The sequence below is a fragment of the Grammomys surdaster genome, unplaced genomic scaffold, assembly GCF_004785775.1.
Source record: "Grammomys surdaster isolate TR1022 unplaced genomic scaffold, NIH_TR_1.0 126187, whole genome shotgun sequence".
Lineage (NCBI taxonomy): Eukaryota > Metazoa > Chordata > Mammalia > Rodentia > Muridae > Grammomys > Grammomys surdaster.
In genome coordinates, this window is record NW_021620993.1 from 2,165,039 (window position 1) to 2,180,817 (window position 15,779).

Sequence of the window (15,779 nt, forward strand, 5' to 3'; positions counted from 1 at the left end):
CATGGGGAAGATTCAATAAGATCAAGCGTACCCTGCTCCAGGAACAGTGCATCCATATGTCAGTGGTGGTGGTGGAGTCACAAAAAGCCATTCTGTGGTATTATTTTCCTTTGTGTATAGATTGAAGTGTACAACTCTTGCAACTGTGAGTGTGACCTAATGTGGACATAGGATCTGTGCAAAGGCCATAAAATCAAGATGATATCAAGGGCTAGGAGTGCACAGAAGTAGCATTGTGCTTACCTGAGGTCATAGTGGGTGAAGGTGAGCCCTAGTTCAGCAATTAGTGTCCAGGAAAGAAGAGAGATACTTGGACAGAGACAGACATGGGAAGATCTCTACATATTGAGGGGAGACTGAGATGACTTGCTTAAGAACCACTGTGGCCACCTGTGTAAATAGCTGTACCTAAGAGGTTGGGAGATGCTCCAACTTCAGCTAGGGACATAGTGTCCCTTTGGATATAACCACTGGGAACTGTACCAACACTGTACCTACATGGAGGGCAGTACCCTGTCACAAGGCTCAGCTCTTACGAATCTGGGATGGACATTGGAGGAATCTAATGGGGGGGGGATGTTGAGTGACTTGCCTTGCCATAGCAGTAGACGGCAAGGCAGAATTCAGTGTTGGATTCTGGAGAATACCCACTCTACTGCATCTCAGCCCAGAGCATAGCCTCTTGCACCACAAAACCACACATTTTTCTGGTGAAAAGCCACTTCTGTGTCACCTTGTTGCAGTTGTCCTATGACATTAGCAAAATGAGTGTCACCCAGGTCATCTTCAGAATCATCTGGGAGCTACAGTATCTGAGGTCCCAAGAACAGCCTGGCCTGTCTGTGCAGCTCAGATCCTGACATGTAACAAGCCACCCATGGGAATACTCCCAGGACACAGAGGCTTTGCTGAGTCTATTGCTGGGTTCCTAAGTTAAGGAAATCAGTGTGTTTTAACTTCAGGGACCAGTGTGGGAAAAACGTGGGCTTTGGATCACCAGGCTTGGCTTCAACCAAGCTCCCCACTCAACAGCTGGTGACCTTGAGCAAGTCAAGTCACTCAACTCACCATTAGTGTCCTTCAATGTCCATCCCGGATGTGTAAGAGCTGAGCCTTGTGATTGGGGCACTTGTGACAGCATACTGCCCCTCCCATGGGTACAGTGCAGTCTGTTCCCAGTGGTTACATCCAAAGGGACACTATGTCCTTATCAGAAGCTAGAGCATCTCCCAACCTCTTAGCTACAGCCATGTATACAGGTGGGGTGAAGCAGACTGAGACATTGGCTTAATGGAGAAGAATCAACAATTGCATCATGGGAATAGCAGGTGTTCTGAGGGAAAAGTGAAGAAAACCCATCTAAGGCCACTGTGGAGCAATACAGCAGCACCCCTCCTTCTCACAATAGAGGTTTATTTGGTTTTCATCACCCTTCAGCGAAAGGGTGGCTCGTTCACACTACATAAAAGCCTGGTAACTACATCGCAAAAGCAGTAAAAACACATTAAAATGAGAGAGAGGAAGGAGAGCTTGCACAGGAAGGAAGCATAAAGTTGAAGCCCCTTTGGGAGTAAGCGGAGACCAGAAAGAAGAATGGTCCCATTATTTCATTAAAGCAGTCACAAAGGCATGGGACTTTGCTGTTCCCAAGCTGCTTGCTCCCCAAAGAGAAGCCAGTGTGTACTTTCCTGTTGTGCCTCTTATACTACGATGAGGCACCTAGGAAACACAAACTGTGCACAAAGCATGCTCAGAGGCATGATCCTCACTCGTCTATCTGAAGGTAAAGAGACACATGGCAGGTCTAACAGCTGCACTAAAAGGAGACCTGGTGGGCCGTGGCTCTGCTTTGGACAGCTTCAGGCCTCTGGGTTGTTCTTCTGGTCCACTTGCTGTCTTAACTCTGCCAGTCTGGAGGACCTGTGGCCTCAGGGATTGGGTATTCTAAGGCACTGCAGTCATCTGAGAGGAATACCAAGTCCTGGAAAAGACAAGCAGTGAGCAGACATGATGCTGTCAGTGTCTCTGGAGCATGTAGGCAATGCTAGGTCTGCTGTCACCTCCCAAGACTGTCTGAGCATCCCTGGGGTGTAGAAATACACTTCTGTCCCCTAGGAGAGTGGGCACTTTCTTTCTTCATATTCTCATTGGCATTTACTAGGCTTTGGTTGACCAGATGGACAGATGACTGATTGGTTGCATAAAGTGAATGGGTGCAGCCACTACAGAACGGCACCGGTTCCCACCTCCAGCCAGTGCACACTGTGCATCAGAAGGCGCTCTGCTAATTTCAACTTCCCTTCTTCTTTAGAAGTTTGCCAGTGCCTGACATATACAGAGGCAGATGCTCACAGCTAACCATTGAACTGATCATGGGGTTCCCAATAGAGGAGTTAGAGTGAAGACTGAAGGAACTGAAGGGATTTGCAGCCTCATGGGAAGAGCAACATACCAACCAACCAGAGCTCCCAGGGTCTAAACCACCAGCCTGGGAGCACATAGGAAGGGGCCCATGGCTCCATCTGTATATGTAGGGGAGGATGGCCTTGTTGGGCATAGGTGGGTAGAGGGAGTCCTTGGTCCTGTGAAGGCTGTATGCCCCAGCGTGGGGGAATTCGAGGGCGGGGAGGTGGGAGTGGGTGAGTGGGGGCACATCCTCATAGAAACAGGAGGAGGGGGATGGGATAGGGTGTTTCTGGGTGGGGGAATGGGGAAAGGGAACAACATCTGAAATGTAAATAAAATATCCAATAAAAAGTTAATAATAATAAAAAAAAACCAGTTCCCTTCTTCACAACAAACCAAGGGAGTTCAGGAACAAAGAAGGCTGCCATAGGAGAAAGCATCAGCAAGCTGAGAATTCTGGAAGGGAAGGCCTCACTCTGGTCAGGCTAGTGCCTTCATGTAAACACACAGGTGCCCCCCACATACTTCTCCTCATAGTCAAACACGCATCTATATGCAAGGGGGAGACTGAGGAGATAACTCAGGAGGCAAAACCATGTTCTGCACAAGCTTGAAGACCTGAGTTTAATTCCCAGGACCCATGTAAGAGGCGGTGCATGTTTAATACCAGTACTGGGTAGTGCAAAGACAGGGGGATATTTGGGATTTACTGTCTGCCAGCTTAGCTCAAGGAAACAGGCAGAGAGTGTCAGAGCAAGACACTTGATGTCCTTCTGCTGGATTCCACTTGTGTATATATACCACACAATAGTCTGTCTGTCTGTCTGTCTGTCTGCCCCCTACCCCCCACCTCTCTCTCTCTCTCTCTCTCTCTCTCTCTCTCTCTCTCTCTCTCTCTCTCACACACACACACACACACACACACACACACACACACACACACACACATAGGCACACCAGTATATTTTTTTAGGAACTTAGAATTATACATTTAGGTACCTTGCTAGGTGTCTTAGGGAGAGAGTTAAAGTATGATGTTGTCACATTGTAATGGTGTAACTATTAGGACCGTCCTCCTAATGTTACCAGATGGACATTTAAGTCCCCAGATCACCTGTGACGTGTGAAGGAGTGCTCCCACAGGGAAGGAAAAAAAGAGGGCACAACTCAACACTATCTGGGGCTGGATCGTGGGATCGGAGTGTTAGCTCTCTGTGCTTGCCTCCCAACTACCAGATCCTCTGATGACACGCACACCTAGATGTTCCTCCTTCAGAAAGTGTCCTCTGGCTTCCTCTGGCTCTTGCACTTTTCCTTGAGTATCTATGGAGTGGTCTGGGAGTGAGCCACCCACGTGGCCTCCATATGCAGCTGTGGGAGGTTGAGGGAGCCCGATCTGAGTCCTGCTCACTTAACAAGGGTGACTATTGTAGAAAGCCTGCTTGGACTGGAAGTCCCTCCCTCTGCCCTCCTTCCAACCCTCCCTCTGTGAAGCTCAGAGCAGAAAAGGGCTCTTCAAGTGCCTTACTTACCCGCCTGCAGAAGGAGTTCATGATGGTATACAGCTTCCGCACTCTGTCCTTCAGAGTGTCCACTTCAGTCATTTTCCAGCACTGAGGAGAGGCCACGAAGTCTCGCAGCTTGGCCAGCACACAGTAATTCTGAGAGTGGGAACAAGAGAGGGCTATGGGAGAAGGGGAGCCAGAGGGCCAGGGACTGAGCTTATGACTTCTCCAACATAGCATAAGGCATATTCCCAACACTGGCTGCCCCATCAGGCCAGCCAGCAGAGGTAGTTCACATCCACCCCACTTCATCCCCACCTTACCCACCCCACCAGGCAACACTCTCTTACATGGATATCCAGGTAAAGCCGGGGCAAGTACCTCACACATGAATCCTGCAGGAAGAAAGCAAGTGAATGGGACACCTATAGGGACAGCTTAGTCACAGTCTGCACCCTAACAGCTGCCCCCAGACAATGGTCCCAGAGCTTTAATTTTTCCTGATTCCATGACACCCACAGAACATCTTGCATTGTGACACCTTCTCTCTCAGAATCTTAAGACAGAGCATAGCCTTTACAGTACCGTGAATTAGGACACCATTTTATACAAACACACATGTACAGGCATGTACAAACATATGTAGGGCATTATATAGTACTGTAGATATAAGGTATTCACCTATACGAAAGCTGGTTTTATAGCAGTTTTCCATATGAAAATTATATACATAAATATATTTTATATATTTACTCACATAAGAGCTTTAGGCTATAACATAGACACAACAAAGTTTGTAAGATATAACACATCGCTATAAAGAGGTGTGTGTGTGTGTGTGCGTGTGTGTGTGTGTGACCAAAGGTCTGCACATCTAGTGCCCTTCCCTCTGTGTAACTCTGTGTGACCTGGGGCTGCTGTCTTCCTTCTTTATGACTCAGTTCCTCATCTGTGAATTAGAAGGCTGAGTGCTTTGTCTTCCACTTGGTCCCACTCTGTGGCTCTTAGCCTCTGATCTTACTCTCTAGCACCGTATGACCCTAAGGCCAGCACTGTGTCTGTTTCATGGCAAGGAATAAGGGTACAGCTGTCTAAAGTGTTACACAAAAGAACGTAAGTTTACTGGATGGTGGGGTTGATAAGCAGTATGCCAAGCTATCAGTGCTATGTGGTCCATATTTCACCACTGATGCCACTACCACCTCCACGGCCAACACAGTGACCACCACAGGAACTTGCACAGAGTGGTTGCTGCCATCCAAGTGCTATAGCAGCAGTTGCCTCTAGGTGGCAGGCTCACAAATAATATTTTTTTCATGGTCTTTTGTGCATTTTCCTATTGTTCTACAGTTTATCCTGTTTATCACGAGATAATAATGAATGCAATCTAACTTTTGAGAAGAAAATTCAAGGTGTTAAGATAATGTGAGCCCCAATACCAGAGGAATGTTGGGGTCTGTTTGAAGCGTGTGCAAGCAGCCGAGTGACACCTTTGCAGTTTACTCAGGCTCTTCGTGGAGTCCAGTGGGGTTTGCTTCTATTAGAGATAAGCATGTAGAGGACCTCAACTCTCTCCCCTTGCAGCACTCCTCAGGAGACTCCCCTGAGTTCCTGAGGTCTTCCTCTGAGGATAGGGCTAATAGCTTTAACACTTGTCTGGTTTCCTGTGGTCAATGTATCTTTCAGCCCCATCACATCCAGGGAGATATGGTTATCCCCCTTCTTTACAGAGAAGGAAGCTGAGACAGAGGGCTGAGTAACTGTCCCACAGTCCCTCAGCAGATAAGGAGTGTATCACCCCCTTGGCATACATTGCTGGTCATCAGGTTAACGACAGAACTGAAGAAGCTTAATTCATTAGTTCTGTGAAATTCTAAATTCCTAGTCTCTGTAGTGAGCTGTTATTTTAAAAAATTATCATCTATCTATCTATCTATCTATCTATCTATCTATCTATCTATCTATCATCTATCTATCTATCTTCCCAAGGCAAAAGGCAAGTGACGAACTTACCTCAGGCTCTGAAGCCTCCAGGCTCTGGAAGTCTGCCATGATTTCACGACTCAGGGTCAGCATCCGGGAGTAGCAGGTGGGGGGCGCAGGCTGTACTGCAGGAGGCCAGACCACCACCAGAAACAGCAGCAGCAACAGAAGCAGTGTCTTTGGTGCCATGGTGCCTGCTGCCTACTGCTGGGCCAGCTGCCCCTTTAAATAGCTGCTGGGGGGATATCGAAGGCTCAGCCTCCCCACCTTTTTCCTGTGGGGACCCTGCCAGGGCCAGGCATCCAAGGAGGGTTGGACAGAGGATGTGACACACCCATAGGGTCTGGGACACTGGATTCTTTCAGAAGGAAGGGGGCCTGAAGGTACCTAGAAAGGAAGCAGGCATTCACTTTTTACCAGGAATTTCTGTCAAGAGCAGTTGAGAGGGTCAGAGAGGAAGCAGGGAAAGATGGAAGAATGAGAGAGTGGATCAGAGGCCAGGAAGGGGCAGTGTTGCCCTGGGTCAAGGAGGGGACTGCTTCCTAAGACTGGCTCATCTCCTGGAGCAGAATTCTGGGTAAAGGGGGACTAGGGTGCCCCTAATCCTCCCAGTCTGCTGGGCAGGACAATATGTAGGGCTGGGGTCCACCAGACTACATATTGTCATCCATAGAGCAGCTGGATGGAGACTGTTGGATGCAGCTCTGGGTCTAAAGGAAAGGCTTCCTCTGAACCTCTGTATCTCAGCTGTGTAACCACCACTGAGTCCCCACTATGGGCTCCAGAGGACAAAGAAGGAAAATCTTGTTTCTTTTCAGGTCTGAAACAGTATTGAAGAGGAAAGCACCACACTTGGATGCTGAGAGGCAGACTGACTCCATTCCCTTTCTAGCTACAGCCTTGGATCAATTTCTTAATTCTTCACTTTCCTACCAAGTGCATTGAGATGCCAAGTGTCCCCAGCTCAGGCCACAGTGCAGAATAGTCAGGATGCTGCATGGGCCGACAGAACTTGTGCCACGAGCATTGCCACACTAGGAGTCACCAAGACTTCTGAGCTAATGTTATGCCCTCTGCTAAAGCCTGACCTTGCCATGGGAGGGAAAGTGTTCCAAGGGGTGAGGTTGGTACTCGCAGGATCCGGAATGTTGCTTAGATACCAGCATTCATCAGGGTAACTGCAGCTGCAGGTGCCAAGATTTATAGTAAAGCAGTGTAGTGTATGGGTAACCTTATTCCCTAGACAAGAAGAGGGTCTCTGTAGAGTATGACACTGGGTAGTGGCGCCATGACTCTAGACCCATGTCTGGATCTGTCTGGTACCAAAGCCTCCAGTTTCCAGGGACTTGGCTGAGCTGTCCATGTGGTGACCTCAGTGACAGAAACAGAGCATAGTGTCCTGGATGCAGGCAGGACTGAAGTAGCCACAGGGATGGATGAATACCTGGCCCCATGTTTGTGGGAGAATCCCTCCCCAGACTTGGCGCCTGTTCCCTGTTTGTAAACAGGTGGCTTTACCCTGGGCAATATCTGCCATCACTGCCAGTCCCCACATTTTGTCTATGTATTTCTTGGTGTTCAGAGCCATGTGTAGGGATCATTAGCAGCCCCTTCCTGTTTTGTAGGCAGCAGTATATTCCCTAAAAAATGTTGGACAGTTGTCCTTAGACCTGGGGCACGCAGCACTCTGGGAAGAATGCTGTGTGTTGGGGGTGGATCACTGAACAGTGCCTTTCTCCTGCATGTAGAGTCTGTACGCTCTGGCCTTCCTGGTGAGGGGTCTGTGTGGTTCCTGGCAAGTGCATCACCTGGCCAAGGTCTGCAAGTCTGTTTGAAATGCCCCAGGAATTCTGGGTGTATCCAACACTGACCTTAAATCCAGGATACAGAGAAAATCAAACCAAGGCTCCAAACAAGTGCCCTGCAGCATTTGATCTCACATTGCTGGGAAGCAAAGTCCTCTGTGTGTTTGAGCTGAGACACATGTGTCATTGGAAGCCTGATCCTGTCCTTCAAGGATATCATGCAGGGCCCTGAGCAGAGCTTCTTTTATGATTGAGATGAAGCTCCAAGGTGGCTCAGAAATCACTGTAAAATGACATGCTGGCAGACAGGGAGCTCTCTCTACTCCCCCTGAACGGAGTAAGTGCTCCATACCATTTCCTGGGAAGACAAAGCTGAGAATGGACACACTTTGGGGAGCCCAAGGACTATCCTGGCACACATGGGATATTATATCCCCTCTGTGGGTACAGGGATACCCTATGTCCTGAGCATGAGATGGTTTCTGTGTCTTTAAGGACTGTTTCTCCTCTAGAATAGAGAGCCATCGTGTGTGTGTGTGTGTGTGTGTGTGTGTGTACCTGCACACATGGGTGTGTGTCTATTTATGTGCGTGTATAATTTTATGTGCCTGTGGAGACTAGAAGTCAAGATTAATTCTCTTTTCCAGACACTCTCCACTTTATTTTTTGAGGCAGGGTCTCTCATTGACCTGGAGCTCACCAATTCAGCTAGACTTCAGCTAGACTGGCTGGTCATTGATCTCCAGGAATTGTCTCTGCCTTTCCAGCACTGGGATTCCAGGCATGTAATCCTCACTTTTTTTTTAATGTGGATGTTGGGTCCTCATGCTTACGTAGGGACTTGACTGACTGAGCTATCTCCCCAACCATGGAGAGCTGATGCTTTCATCTTGATGTGCATGTGTCTTAAGGCTGTCCTTGTATACAAACATCAGAACACAAGTATGCTAAGAAACCTACATAATACATATAGATGCCACCGCATGCCTTTACCCCTTACTCCTGTTCCAGATGCCCTGGAGGCATCTGTATATTTTGGGAATTGTGCTCACACACACACACACACACACACAACTTACTCAAATATCTTACCCCAATGCCTCCAAACCCTTTCCCCATGTTTCTGTGGCTCCTTTAGCAGAATAAGTTGCTCCAATATTAAGGGCATCTAGGGAGTCCTTTGTATGCTCCCCAAGACCTCTTCCACCCCCACAGTGTCTTAGATGAGGTCCAGACCTCTTTGGACCTTATTGCTATCAACAATGCTGCAGAGTGATAGAGCCTGGGGCTGGCTGAGCAGATACCAGTTATCTTCTCAAGCAGATTCTTCCTGTATATATCAGGCACAATGGCTGTGCTGGATCAAATGGGGAACCAGAGAGATTTTTCTGTCTTCATAGAGGAGACATATCAAACGAGGGGTATAACAGCAGAAACATCATGCTTCGGGGGTTCTGAAGTGGGACTCAATCCTACTGGTCAAGCTTGCAGCAGCTGCATCCTATTTTAGACTTGAGGAATGTGGAGAGTACAGAGGTATGTGTGTGTGTGTATACACATATGTGTGTTGATTTGAATGTACAATTTTGAATGGGCAATGTCCTCCACAGGTCTACATGTTCGAACACCTGTTTTTCAGTAGGTGGCACTGTTTAAGTGGTTGTGGAGCCCTAAGGAGGCGGGGCATAGCTGCCGCAATTTCACACTGGATGTAGACCCTTGAGGGTTATGGTTCAGCCCAATATCCTGTTCCTTATTTACTTTCTGGTTGGTTTGCTTTACAAGGTACTTTCCCACAGGCTCCTGCTGCTTGGCTGAGCAGCTGTTTTTTACTGTGATTGTCCTGCCATGATGGATAGATTGAAGTACTCCAAAACCGTGAGCTACAATGAGCTTTCTTCCCATGGAGTCACTGAAGGCACACACAGCACTGTAGGCTATCAGGTATTTGGTTGCCATGGTGAGAAGTGTCACTAGTGTAGGGCAGAGGCCTAGAGCTCATTGTAGTGTTCATTCTGCTCACAGGAAGAAAACTCTCTCAGCTTAACTTCCAGTGTATTTTGTGGTCCCTTCTAAGCACCATACCAAACTGTAATTACCCCTGTACTTACGAAGAGGGAGGTGAAGTCACAAAAGCTATGTCCTCAGCAATGGACTAAGGCTCTTCTCAAAGACAGGGGCTACTTAACTAGCATGGGGCTTATTAGAATTCTGTATCTACTACCCTTTGTACCCTGTTCATGAGACCTCTGCTTCCAGCATGGGAGCATATAACAGATGGACTTCTCAGCCTCTAGAACCATGAGCCAAGTAAGATTATATTGTTTGTAAATTACCTAGATTTGGGCATTTTATTACATCTCGAGCAAATGGGTGATGGCATTATGTGTTCTCTGTCCATGACCTTGGGTTTTCAGGGCTTTGGTCATTTTTAGCCATTCTGGAGGAAGAATATTTAGCTTTCCTCTTGTCTGTTCAGATGGGCATACACAAAAAATGATCTTGGTGGCCAAGGAAATGTTCTTTCCTCTGCCCCAAGGGGTTATGGGAAAGTCCTGGGAAGACCATAAGAAACAGGAAGTCACTATTTGCTCTGGCCCTGTGTAACTTGGCTGGAACACAAAACAATGTTCCCTCATGTTCTCTGTGCTCCTGTCCTATGATGAGAACATCTAAGGTGTCCTATGATGAGGACATCTAAGGTGTCCTATGATGAGGACATCTAAAGTGTCCTATGATGAGGACATCTAAGGTTGAAATGGCCATGCCAATATCAGTGCTTCTCTGTTGTCTCATCCCCAGCCAGTGAGCAACATGGCCAGTGATGGAGGGATCCAGGGGAGGAGAGAGTACACTATGTCACAGCTAGCACTGGAGGCCACTTCCAAGTCAAAGAGCCACTTCTGGGTCTCCTTGATTTTCCTGTAATTAAAATCAGAAGCCAGTGATTGGTGGGTGGTCTCTTCCTAATGAAGACAGTCAGTTGGTCCTGGGATGGAACAGGCAGTCCAGTCAGCCAGGATGCAGTTTGCAGGGCTCCTATTGACGACAGCATCCCTATGTTTGTGGGACATGTTTTGGAGCTATGACTGTGTGGCTCTTGGCAAGGCCAAGTGGAAAGTTGACCCACCCAGTCCCAAGTGAAGGAATAAAGACAAACACTCAGCTCTGCTGTGGGCAGGGAGTCTTGAAAACATCGTCTTTTGGAAGAAAGAACTCCAAACGCTCCCAAACACAGGTTCAGCTCTAACGGACAGTGGTCACAGAGATATGCTTTCCAATGTTTCTCACAGTGCTGCTTCTGCAGAGAGGTCGAGGCAAAAGCCTTCATGGGCTTGGATGATGCAGACTTCAGCGATGACCTCACTCCTGTCACTGTGAGACCACGGGCCTTGTCATTACTAGGCTTTCTCAAATGCAGGGGCTTACTACATCAAACACATGCAGCCACTGTGAAGGTAATGCCACTAAGAAGCCACTGGATCAGTGATTACCCTCTTTGAGGACTCCCTGTGGATACCAGCCAGCAGATATGTCTTCACTTCTGCACTTAGGTCAGGATGGAGCACCCATAGGGCCTGAAGGTACACACAGTCCTCTAGGCTGTTCTATCCAATGAGATGGTGCAGGAGGTGATGGATATTTTGCTTATCAGAAACATCCAGAGCCTGTGTGTGCTCTGTGTGTATATGAATATCTAGATATGTATGTAGTGGAAATACATATGCATGTTTGATGTATGTATTATAGCTCTCTACTGTCTATCATCTGCCTGCCTATTTACATCTTACCGTATCTATCATGTTTATTATCTACCATTTTCCTATCTATCATCTACCTACTGGTCCATTTATTATCTGCCTGTCTTTTTACCTATGATCTATTTATCTATCATCTATCTTTTTACCTAACTCTATGTCTGTCTGTCTATTATCTGTCTGTCTATCATCAATCATCTATCTCTTGATCTCTGACTGACTCCCTAAGCCATGTTGTGAGGATTGAAGTAGGGTTCCCATGTTCTGCACAGCCAAGGACACTGCCCAAAGTCAGCCTCCCTGCACAGCGTCTTCAGAGCACCTAAAATACTTGCAAGGGTGACGGTCCTGCCCCATGGTAGAGCATTTAGAGGTTGGGTCACTTTTTGCTTTGTCTGTAGGAAGCTGGAGGATGTACCCAACACATTCCTCTCTACATGTGGACAGCTCTGCCAATCTGAACAGGCAGGTCTGGGTGCCTGTGTCATTGTTGGTGTGTTCTCAGCTGGAGACTATACTTCAGAGTATCTATCTTTTAAAATAATGTTTACAATTTTTATCTTAATGTATGAGTGTTTTGACTGAATGGAATGTATGTCTGTGTGCTTATTGCCTGCAGAGGCCAGAAGAAGAGGCTTTCAGATCCCTGGAAATGGAGTTAAAGGTAGTTATGAACCACCAAGTGGATCCTGGAGTCAAACTAGGGTCCTCTAAAAGAGCAGCCAGTGCTCTTAACCACTGAACCATCATCTCTCAGGTCTTAAAGCATTTATCTTTAATGATTCTTTTTGTAACAAACAGGACTCAAGCAAATACTGTACACTGTGAAGGATGCTTAGAGCTGCGCCAGCTCCTCCATACTTAGGAAAAAGTGTCCTGCAGTAAACTGTGTGTGGTATGAAGCTACTATGCTCCCACCTTTACCATCCAGGACAGTGAGGAGGTCACAGTGCCATGTGGCCAGCACTACTACTGTCTTCAGAGCTTTTCCATTTTCCCTGACTAAAGCTTGCTCTCATGAAACACAAACTCCACCTCACCCCCAGCTGCTGTTCCTCAGCTCCTGGCAATAGCTATAGTATTTTTACTATTTTAGAGGCCCAGCTTGACTTAAAGGCTAAAACTCCAACCTTGAGCCATTGACTTGCCTCACTGCTCTGCCCTTTTTTGCCTGTTTCTAAAGATGCAACTTCCTGGCATTTTCTCAGTAAGATGGCAATAGTATTGGTACGAACGCAGGCCTGGAGAAAAGCTTCCTTGGTTTACTGTTTGCCCACAGTGGTTGTGGCACTATTAGGAGGTATGGCCTTGTATTACCCCCCCACACAGACAGACAGACAGACAGACACACACACAGACACACAGACACACACACAGACACACACAGACACACAGACACAGACAGACACACAGACACACACACAGACACACACACACACAGACACACACACACAGACACACAGACACACAGACACAGACAGACAGACAGACAGACAGGCACACACACAGACACACACACAGACACAGACAGACAGACAGACAGACAGACACACACACACACACACTTCACTCTGAGCAACAACACTAGCCTAGATCAGGGTAGTAAATGTGCCTCTGACCTGTCCTTGTCATTGATTATGAGATGACTCAAACAAATTTTTGAGCCAACTAACTAGTGCAGTGTCGAGAACAGGGACTCTTATCTGTCAGGAGCAGGCTATCAATAAGGGGTTAGAATCCCCTTCGGGGAGAGGAGTGACAGGTCCTGCTCCACTCAGGAACTATATACTGGATTTGACTGTGAGATCATCAGCTCCTCGAGAGGGAAGAGAGAGTCGCCAAAGACAGGTTTTGGGATTCAGTTACTTCTTTAATGATAATGCACAGCAAGCATTATATTATCAGAAAGGCAAAGGCTATTGCTATACAAGATATTGCCTCTAACAATATGCTCAATGAGTTCTGAGTTCAAATCCCAGCAACCACATGGTGGCTCACAACCATCTGTAATGAGATCTGATGCCCTCTTCTGGTATGTCTGAAGACAGCTACAGTGTACTCATATATAATAAATAAATAAATCTTAAAAAAAAAAACAAAAAAAACCCAATATGCTCAATGAACACAAATAATAAATTGTTAATTACCAAAGGAATAAGCATAGCAATAAACACATCATTCATTCATGGATTACACGACCTGAGTTCTTATGTTGGTTTTGGGTTACAGGTCCTGAGTCCAGGAAGGTGGGGTCAGGCTGTGGCTTCCAGATAGTTGAATTGCTAATTTGACCTCGCAGGGTGCTCGACAGTGAAGAAGCTGGAGGCATTGGTCTCTCAGTTAACTCTTTGATGACTGGGTGCTGAGGAGGCTTTGTCCGGAGGATCACATTGGCCAGTCATGGCTACAAGTGTGATGAAGTGCTCCAGACGGGCTCCTCTTTTACGTTGGATTTGGCGTTACTCCTAACGTGCACGGCAGATAACCACTCATGTCTGGTTGTCGCAGCACAGCTTCATTTCCAGACTTGCCTTTACAAGTACCAGACTAGTCTCTGCAAGTTTCCTATTACAAAATGGAGTCGGTCCTGTTTAAGGGCCTGCTCCTTATATGCATGTACCCAAATCCTCCAATCAGTGCCTAGTATAGGGTAAGCACTGGGGTTTTCTGTTATATTTTTGTAATGCTAGCCTCATAAACTCAGTTCCAACCACCAAACACAAGCATACACACCAGACCCTGAAGAGTTCAGAGTCAGGGCCTTGGCATGCTAGCCCAGGACACAGTACCCAGCAGGAGGAATGAATGAATGAATGAATGGTGCCTTTTGTTGTTTCCCCTCCTGATGGGCCCCATGGGGTCTGCAGCTGCAGCTGGGGCAAGTCCACTAGCCTTCCCTGCTGGCCCAGAGCCCTGTAGCCCCTTCTCCTGCTGCCCCCTCAGGCTGCCTCATTTGAGAAGCCAGGCTCCCTCCCTTGGGAAGCACTTTGAGTGTTTTGGCCTCTGGCCTTCCAGGAAGCCCCATAGCCAGCACACACCCAGGGCAGGAAACAGAGAGAAAAATTTAAATCTTTGACGAGAAGCCAGGGCAGAGACCACTGCAGAAGCTGGCACAACCCCTCCAGGTTGCTGGCACGGTGAGCTGTGCTAAGTGCAACCTCCAGGTTTTATAAACATCTTATTTGAATGGTTCCTTTCTTCCTTCAGAGGAAGGCATAGTTTTAGGGGGTGCGGTTTGCTGTGGCATAAGTAAAGGAGTCAGGAAGGGTCAAAAGATCGTTGTGCAGAAGACTTCTGATTCCAGCACTTTCTCTTCACAATCGCCCTGATGGGTATAAAATCCCAAGACTACACCACAACACTGAATCAGAAGAGTTGGTAGGTCAGCTCAGCATTATTTGGCTGCTTCTGACTCCTGGCAAGAGGCTGAGGTGGTATGGACACAAAGCCCAAACTTCTCACAGTGTGCAAGTTCCCAAAGTATTCTCCTTCACTGTGGAGACTCAAGTGTGTGGCGTCCCCCAGGCCCTGGGTACTTTAGCACGAGTGTTACAAAGGTGTTTTGTGAATTGAGCTGCATAGTAGATATAAGACCTGGGCTGGGCTGATGGCTCAGTGGACAAAGTGCTTGCTGGAAAAGCACGAAGACCCATGTTCAATCCCCAAACCCGTGTGAAAAAAAGAAAAAGCCAGTCACTGATGGCACACATTGTGCAGCCCCAGTACTTGGGAGGTGCAGACAGGTGGATCCCTCAAGCCAGGCATGCTGGTCATCCAGCTTAGTATAATTAGAAAACCCCAGGCCAGCAAGAGACCCTGTCTCAAAAGCAAAGAAACAAACAACCTCCCCCCAAACCAAACTAGGTAGGTGTAGTCAGGTGGCTCAGCAGATAAAGGCACTTCTCTCCACTCCTGGTGACCTGAATTCCATCCCTAGAACCTCACATGGTGGAAAAAGAGGAATGAGTCCCACAGATTGTCCTCTGATCTCCACACATATACTATGGTAGGTAAGGTACTTCTCACGCACAAGAAAATACAGTAAATGTAAAAACCCAAGGGAGATGGCACTGAGGAGCAACAGCACCCAGGCTTGTTCTCCAACCTATGCACATTGCAACACACGCACTCACACACACACACACACACACACACACACACACACTCACACACACACACACTCACACATACTTACACATACACCACATACATATACATACTCCTTCTCTCTCACACACACTCACACACACTCTAATACATAGCACATTCACACTCACACACACTCACTTATACACACACACTCACACACTCACACATACACC

The 15,779-nt window shown here is 47.3% G+C and overlaps 1 protein-coding gene across 1 annotated transcript; it reads right to left on the bottom strand.

Annotated features, from left to right (window-relative positions):
* Window positions 1-1,396: 1,396 nt before the first annotated feature.
* Cytl1 (cytokine like 1) lies at window positions 1,397-6,112 on the bottom strand. The gene is made up of 4 exons (XM_028758320.1): window positions 5,925-6,112; window positions 4,262-4,306; window positions 3,939-4,067; window positions 1,397-1,981 (listed from the first exon to the last, which is right to left on the bottom strand). The coding sequence occupies exons 1-4, from the start codon at window positions 6,081-6,083 to the stop codon at window positions 1,898-1,900; spliced, it is 417 nt and encodes a 138-aa protein (XP_028614153.1). The 5' UTR covers window positions 6,084-6,112; the 3' UTR covers window positions 1,397-1,897.
* Between the last annotated feature and the right edge of the window lie 9,667 nt (window positions 6,113-15,779).